This window comes from Limulus polyphemus, unplaced genomic scaffold (genome assembly GCF_000517525.1).
Source record: "Limulus polyphemus unplaced genomic scaffold, Limulus_polyphemus-2.1.2 Scaffold1423, whole genome shotgun sequence".
NCBI classification, from domain to species: Eukaryota; Metazoa; Arthropoda; class Merostomata; order Xiphosura; family Limulidae; genus Limulus; species Limulus polyphemus.
The window spans coordinates 76,182-85,276 of record NW_013667033.1 but is presented as its reverse complement, the minus strand read 5'-3'; the positions used below and the strand labels follow the sequence as shown (position 1 = coordinate 85,276).

Here is a 9,095-nt window from a genome sequence, read left to right as displayed (position 1 = left end):
TGAGATTTAACTTTAGAACAATGGATAAATTATCTTTGCTGTAAAAAAAGTGAATAAAGAATGTACGGATTACGTAAAAAAAATATATTATAATGGTAACAAGAATACGCCTTGAACGTTATCGGAATTTAGAAAATTATATATCGTAATCTATAAGCAAAAAATATAATTACTGGAAGAAGAGTCATTGTGAATTTTTAAAAAAAATATAGTTACTGGAAGAAGAGTCATTGTGAATTAAAAAAAGATATAGTTACTGGAAGAAGAGTTATTGTGAATTTAACCTTTATCTATAACAGCAAACTTACCCAAGCAAAGCAGGACATAAATGTCAGCTTCCATTGGAACTTTCCGAAACCTCCAGCATTGACCACATCTTCAACTGTGTAAGAATCTGGGACAGAAAAAGAAAATACAAGTTAATTAGATTCAGGGATTTTAAAGGCTTCAGTTAAGTATATCAAAAAGTTATTTACTTTGATAACATTTATATGATATGCTTTATTCATAAGTTATATAGGGGAATCATATGTTATACACATTGGTTTATTTCGAGATTTTTATATTTAATTAGATATTAGAGTGAACTGTAAATTTAAATTATTTTATGTTTTTTCATGAATGAAGTAAAGCAAGATTACTATAATTTAATGTACTCAAATGAAGCGGCTTCTCGGCCGCTCAGATTTAAATTTGTTTGTTTGTTTGTTATGAATTTCGAGGGCTACCTGTCCTAGCCGTCCATAATTTAGCAGTGTAAGACTAGAGGGAAGGCAGCTAGTCATCACCACCCACCGCCAACTCTTGGGCTACTCTTTTACCAACGAATAGTGGGATTGACCTTCATATTATAACGCCCCACGGCTGAAAGGGCGAGCATGTTTGGTGTGATGGGGATTCGAACCCGCAACCCGCAGATTGCGAATCGAGCGCTCTAACCACCTGGCCATGCCGGGCCCTCCGATGCAAGCTACAGAACTATAACGATAAAAATTGGGACACAGCGCAGATAGCCCATTTCAGAGACGCGTGAACGAATTTCAAACTTGGGTGCTGAAAATGGGGGATTGAGTGTATGTCTTTTTTGGATATATAGAAAATGGTCATATTTTGTGAATTTCATAATCATATACACAGATCAAACCAAGTGAGTTTTAGTAGGGATAAGACACATCGGTATGAAATTAAAAAAAAAACTCCGAGACACGAGTCAAAGCATGTACTTTATGTAACATTAAACACCAACAACACAACGCATTAACAACGAAAAACATATGTTACATAAATAAAATGCAACGACTTCCTTAGATCTCTCTCTTTTTTTTAAACAGTGTCATAGAATTACCGTATATCCATCTTTGACCTAAAACACTTCTCTTCGACACGTTATGTCAGTTCACAAGCTGGACAGTTCTATACTATTGCAGTCTACTGTGTTCAATATGTATTGTACTCGAAAACGACAAACACCTAACTGCTTGCAACAGCTATAGAAACAATTTGCAATGTGTGAGTCGTGGTTTCGAATCCCCGTCACCGAACGCGCTCGTCCTTTTAGCAGTGGGGGCGTTATAATATGACGATCAAATCCACAGTTCATTGGCAAAAGAGTAGCCCAAGAGTTGGTAGTGGGTGGTTTTGAATAACTGCCTTCCCTCTTGTCTAGCACTACTAAGTTAGGGACGGCTAGTTTTGCATAGCTTCCTTCCCTCTTGTCTAGAACTACTAAGTTAGGGACGGCTAGTTTTGCATAGCTGCCTTCCCTCTTGTCTAGAACTACTAAGTAAGGGACGGCTAGCGTGAAATTCAAACCAACCAAACAAAGCATTTAGTGTTACCATTTCTCATATCTTCTAATTGAAATTGGAGAAAGAACGATAATGTAAATAACAGTTACCAGTGGTTTTCAAATTCGATGACGAGGAACCCACTTATATTAAAGTTTTTCTTCATTGCCCATTCAAGCCGTCTCCAACCATTATTACCAGTGGTTTAATGTCATCTCACATCAGAACTGTATTTGTTTGCCCCATGTGCTTTCTGGTATAGCGTCATTTCCGGTATTCGAAACGTTTCGAATAATCAGATTAGTTGATATACACTCTAAAGGAACTTAACATTAGCCAAAGCACAAGCTTTTCTCCCTCCAGTTATGAAGTCCTTACGCAATACATGTGTCAGTGTACTGGTAGTGTGGCGCCATCCGTAATTCGAAACTACCGACCATAGACAACCGGCTGTCATCAACCACATTTATTTTTACTTTATTATTATTTACTATTTTTAAACACCAACTACCCAATGTAATTCAGATTTTTAGCTGTTATGTGTTGAGCACAAATCTACATAATGAGCTCTCTGTGCCCTGCCCACCGCAGCTATCGGACTTCCCTATGACCGACCGAAGAACTGTAATTGAGATTATTTTAATATTATTATTTCAGTTAGTATTATACGCTTGAAAAGTTTGACCACTTAAAAGTATGAAATCCGATCTAATCTGTCCTCCAGTGGGTCAGTTATAAGTTTACGGACTTAAAACTCTAAAGTCGGGGGATCGATTCCCTGCAGTGGAGAGAGCGATTATGTGGCATTGTGCAGCTTTGCAATAAAAACACAACTAATTTGAGATAATAATAATAATCGTGACTTACCTACTTTACATTTTAATAAATAAAATACTTATTCTTATTACACTCCGTATATTGTTGTGAATTATCTACTCCAGGTTTTAATAATCGTAAATAAGATAATTTTTATGTTGGAACTTCTACTCTTCTTTTTATGCTTTGGGAGTTTGACACCAGTCTTGGCACATGTTCTCGTATCTCCAATAAGCTCTTCAAGGTGCTTCTACTAATAATGCCCAATATAATCTTATTTAACTAATATATTTTCTTTCCACATAGTTTCACGCTTGCTCCACTTTCATACTTCCACTTTTTTCAGTTCCCTCAGTCCACATAATATTTCATTAATGTCATAATCTGTAGATCTCACAGGTTGACAAAAAGCTGCGCCTTACCAGCTATGAGGTACACTTTTTTCTGGAATGTTATGCCATTGTGACCTGGAATATAGGCTGTTATCAGATGAGTTTTTAAGTGTCTCAAAGATTTTACCCATATTCTTTAGACAAAACCTGCCTCCAATTTTGTGAAAAAGATTGGAAACCTGTCACGATTATGATCCTCTCACGATATTTACTGTAAACCAGAGAAGTGAATCCTCATATGCTTCACATTCTGCTCTTAATGAGCTGGATTCTCCAGTTTTTACCACTGACCATTCAAACACTAGGTCGTATATAATATATATGTGTCCGTTTGGCTCCTGACCATGCAGTCAATTCACTCTTAGCTGGGACATCCATTAGTATTATTAGTGTAATTCCAGCACTCACCTTTCCTTCCACGTCCAGCTGTTGATATTTATTGTGTTTAACTTCATGTCATCTAGCTGAGTCCAATCAGTAATCATGATGTTTTCAGAGTGTATACCTCTTCTACATATTTCTTAACTTTACTTACCCATGTCTTGAATAATTTCAATTTCTGTGTTACTGCTTCATTGCAGCACTTTTGTTAATACGCAGTCCAGATAGAGTAACGCTTTCCATAGCTCCGAACAAAATTTATTGTGTATCTCCATTTGTATCTAGTTATTTTATTTTTACCATAGGTAATTATTGTAAATAAAATGATTTTGATCTTATTACTTTCACTTTTTAAATGCCTGGGGATTTTGACACCAGACTTGGCACAAGCCCTCCACCAGTAGCACTTCTTTCAAGTGCTGGTATCCAGTGCTTCTCATAGCAAGCCAAAAGTGGAGGTTTTAATCAAAGTGGTGTTAGTTTGGTTGCTCATGTTTCTATTCTCGTGACTGGATTCTGTACCCTCTGTAACTTGATCATTATTTACTATGATGTTGATGCAGACAAGTATATTTCTTACTCCATTCTGGTCATGACTGTTGCTTCTACCAGATTGATAAGGATTCTCTGATGTACTTTCTGAGATGCAACATATTTGAGAAGGGTAAGATTATTCACCATTTCTCTATGTTTATTTTACTTGTTTTCAGAAGATAGGGGAATTTAGACAGTTTTGAAAAAAGAAATGTTAGAAAAAACTACCTTTACTCCCACTCCTAGATAATTAAAAACTATTTCAACCTACATTTCGCCATTGCAGCTTCATCAGGGTTTGTACATAAACGCATTAAAAATTCCCACAATTTTAAGAAGAACGGAAGAAACGAGTGTGCGTGTGTGTTTTGTTATAGCAAAGCCATGTCAGGCTATCTGTTGTGTCCACCGAGGGGAGTCAAACCCTTGATTTTAGCGTTGTAACTCCGAAGACTTACCGCTGTCCCACCGGGAGACGGAAAAAACGAAGAGGTATCATTTAGGGTTGGTTCCAAATGTCTAATTGATAAATTATTTTTATTTTCTGAGGTTACAACACTGTGGTAGTCGTATGTTGTTTACAAATTTGCATTTACCTGTCGTAAGCGGGCTTATATTGGTTGCACAGTACGTCACCTACTAATTCCAATCAAAAAACGGATGAGACAATCAAATCCAGTATTAATCTACAGCTCAACTTCTGTATTAGGAGTCCTTGCAATAAAGATCTCAGACTTTTCTGCTCAGCAAAGAAAGAACGTTACGGATAAAATGACTTTATTAATTAAAGTCTAAAAACTGAATAATATGAAGAGATACGTGTAAGTTAAATTATTAAATCACTTTTCATGTTTCATTTCTTCAGGTTTTCGTAACGTGCTTTTAACAATGTTCAGAATTTTGTTGTTTGCAGTTGTTCTAAGATTATCGTAATGATACTAACTATATTACTCTACAAACATTTGACATAAATTACTTATGTGAAATTGAAAACTAAATATAAATTCAAAATGTTCTAGGCCTGGCGTGGCCTGGAGATTAGGACACTCGGTTGGTAATCTGATAGACGTAGGATCCAAACCCATCGCCAAACATATTCGCCCTCTCAGTCGAGGCAGCGTTACAATATAACGGCTCATCCCACTCACTATTCGTTGGCAAAGAATAGCCCAAGATTAGAAATGGGTGTTGTTCACTTCAAAGTTCATTTAGGGACGGCTAGCAGCAGATAGACCTCGAGTAGCCTTGCGGAAAATTAAATAGGCGAATAGTTTTTAGATTTGCCATAATAATTAAATATACAGTAGACGATAGTTAAAAGGATTGTTAAAAGGAACGTGTAATAGCTCGAGAAATGGAACATCAAGAGTAGTTTAAAGTTCAATGGAAACCAATACTAGAGGTTAAAGTGTTTAACTACATACCATTTTGCGTTACATATCAAATTATGACCGAAATCGGTCAATAAACAACTGAGATATAAGTGATTTAATTGCGCTGTCCTATCTTGGCATGTTTTGAATTTGTCGCAAATAAAAAATACGTCAATGCTCACCCGTGACTTTACTCTTACCTATATATAAGTCAAGAAATAGCGTTAACAGATGCTCCACGAAGTTACAGCTAATTTGATGGTCGAATTATGCAGTCTCTATCTATTAGTTTTCTAACAGATGCAAACTTGAGTCGACAGTGGTTCGTACGAATGACCACCTCTCTTTGGTGAGAATGAATGGCATCCCAACATATGATATTCGGGCAACATTTCGTAGACTTGGACGAGTTTCATTCATTTTCTCTTAGTCAGGCTGAGTTCCTGGGATTCAAGCCTGGATGATTTCACCTGAACAAAGGCGCGATATTCATTCTCGGGAAAGATGACGGGCAGAAGAAGGGGGAAATGGATAAAACAACACGACTATCGTGAAACACCATAACTTGTAATCTTGTTTAATTAGTTTAATCTACATTAATTTGCAACATGCAGTCATACTACTTCACAGCTAACACGCTTTAATAATGTGAATTCAGTATTTTTTTGCTATTGACCTTTAGTAAGCCCTGATCAAAACCCAATGGCGAAACGTAGGTTTAAATTAAATTAAATAGTAATTTCTAAATTATCTAGAAAATGAAAATTTTTTGGTTTTTTTGTAAATGTTACTTTGCAGGCTGATAAACATAGCACGTGATTGCAGTTATATTATTTTACCGCGATGAAATTTATTTCCTGTCAACTTAAAATGTTGTTCGAGTTTCTTAATCGGCTCATTTTTTTATATGGCTTGTTTGTTTCCTTGTTTTAGCCCCAGGCCGCACAGTAGACTATCTGCATTCTGTTCACCACGAAGAATCGAGTCCAGGACTTGAGCATCATAAGTACGTAAAGTAAACTTTATGTTTTCCTAGGGATCTTTTGTGTGAAATATCGTAAAATAATCTGAATTTCTCTTAAGTTTTCAATTCCACCTAAGTATTTTACGTCAAATGTTTGTACAGAAGTATAGCTAATATCATAACTGTACTATAATAACCTAAGAACAGTTGTTCGAACAACGATAATATTCTGAACATTGTCAAAAGCACGTTAAACCAGTTTAAAGAAGTTTGTTTGTTTTCAATTTCGCGCAAAGCTACACGAGAGCTATCTGCGCTAGCCGTCCCTAATTGAGCAGTTTAAGACTAGAGGGAAGGCAGCTAGTCATCACCACCCACCGCCAACTCTTGGGCTAGTCTTTTACCAACGAATAGTGGGATTGACCGTCACATTATAACGCCCCCACGGCTGAATGGGCGAGCATGTTTTGGTGGGACAGTTTAAAGAAATGGTTTGGTTTTAATTTCGCGCAAAGCTACACGAGGGCTATCTGCGTAAGCTGTCCCTAATGTAGCAGTGAAAGACTAGAGGGAATATAGCCAGTCACTACTATACACAACCAACTCTTGGGCTACTCTTTTACCAACGAATGGTGGGACTGGCCGTAATATTATAATGCCCCCACGGCTGAAATGGCGAGCATGTTTGATGGAACGGGGATTCGAACCTACAACCCTCAGAGTGCGAGTTAAAAAATCGATTGTTTGTTTGAAGCTAAGCACAAAGCTACACAATGGGCTATCAGTACTCTGCTCACCACGGGTATCGAAACCCGGTTTCCAGCGTTAGAAATCCGCAGACATACCGCTGTCCCACTGAAAGGGGCAAAGAAATGGAATATCAAAAGTGATTTAATAATTTAATATATTTTTTCATATAGTCAGTTTGATACGCACTTTAAAATCGCTCGTTACTCACATGCAGTCTAACTTCACTTTTACTTTCACTAATTTACTTACATCCACTAACTTGATCGCCTATACATAAAGTACCCGACTAATGCCTAGAACTTTCTACAAACTACAACACATTATGATGTAACAATACTCACTAAAAGCAACGAGAACAATTCATAAAATTCGAGTAACTGACGTCAATTCACAACTGAACTACACGACAAATGAATCGTAAGCTTCTAAAAATACTAAATTTAACACTTGTGCTTAATAGCTATCTAAATCATGACTCTCACATTCAATTTAAATGAAACAGTCGTGTATATCTAACAACACAACATGAAGTCTAGCAGGCTTACGTACAAGATCGCAATTTTGTTTAGAATGTTTTACAGGGTAACATCGACCAACATTCGCCACAAAACTTAACCTGTTTACTTCTTAGAATTTCTGTTCATCAGTTATAGCTGAATCAGATTATAACCTTCTCTGAAATGTTTGGTTACAGCCCGATATTCTGAAAATTGAATATAAGAGCAATTACTCGTGTAGGCCTAATGTTCATTGAGGTTGTTATATTACATAAACAGTAGTATGCGTAAAATGTTATATTAGAGACATAAGGGGATAACATTATGAGGTATATTTGTGAACATTCTAGAGACCAGTATTATTGTTACCCGTAATCAAAGCTTTCTAATCTTTCGGAAAATTATGCCAAAATTCTCATGATAATATTAATAGCATCATTATTATAGAACCCGGACGAAAAAGTTGAATAAGAAGAATTAAGTAAACTCCAGTAGAAGTAGCGGAAATTTTTCGGGATATCGGTCTGTTCCCGAATTTTCATCTACCTTAACTTTGTACAAAATGCGCATTTGTGCAGTCTTCTCTGCAGATACTCTGCTATAACTCACTAAATACATCGAAAAACATTTCACCAACGTTTCACTAATAAAAATTCTTTCAGTTATCGATTTTTCAACCAACCAACTGCCCTAACAGTAAAATAATCACGTGGCTATTACGTGATGTACTACATATACGTGTTATTTTGAAACACCTCTTGATTAAAAGTAAGAAACGCCATTTCCTTTCATTCATTTCTCAAACAAGTGTCTATCATAGCTAATGGACATGCAGTTAATCCTAGCCATAATGTCGTCGTCGTTGTTTCGGTCGACCATAGGTTCGAACTGTAACTGGTATATCCTCACCTGACACCTTTTGAAGAGCCAGATATATAATAAGAGATTTTTCTATCCTCATCAAATAATGCGATGTCGTGCAACACCGCAATCTCATCATAAGAGTCAACTTTCTCATCCGCCTTAGTAAGTAAAGTTTCAACATGTTCGCATGCTCACGATCACAGAAACTCATAAGTCATTTCACTGAACTGTTGATAAACAGGTTATTAGCAATCCAGCTGGATGAAAGCTATATCCACAGCCAACTGTGGTACTTTATATTCAATATTCCTTGATCAGTGATACTACAAAGGTTATCTTGGAACGACTTATATTTTACAAGGAGTAAATGCACAGATAACAATAAAAAATATAATCGCTTGAGATATGCGTACCCATATTTTATACGAAGACATAGGAAAGAAGATTTAATTTCAACTTAAGCAACGTTATTTTTCGGGGTGTGGATGAATCTGACATGGAAACTAAGACATTTCGGTTTTATCATGCATGTATTATTTGAGACGAACCCTTATTTACATGTATACAACTACTACACCGTTTCGTACTATTGCAGCTGGTGTACTTATTTCTTCGCTCAATGGCCCGGCGTGGCCAGGTGGTTAGGGCGTTCGACTCGCAATCTGAGGGTCGCGGGTTCGAATCCCCGTCACACCAAACATTCTCGCCCTTTCAGCCGTGGGAGCGTTATAATATGA

At 36.7% G+C, this 9,095-nt stretch overlaps 1 protein-coding gene across 1 annotated transcript in view; it reads right to left on the bottom strand.

Annotated features, from left to right (window-relative positions):
• Positions 1–9,095, bottom strand: part of LOC106463493 (synaptic vesicle 2-related protein-like) — a 40,766-nt gene that overhangs the window by 30,653 nt on the left and 1,018 nt on the right. The window contains exon 2 of the mRNA XM_022391008.1: positions 309–394. Coding sequence (XP_022246716.1) covers positions 309–394 — 86 coding nt within the window. The remainder of the gene's footprint in view (positions 1–308; positions 395–9,095) is intronic.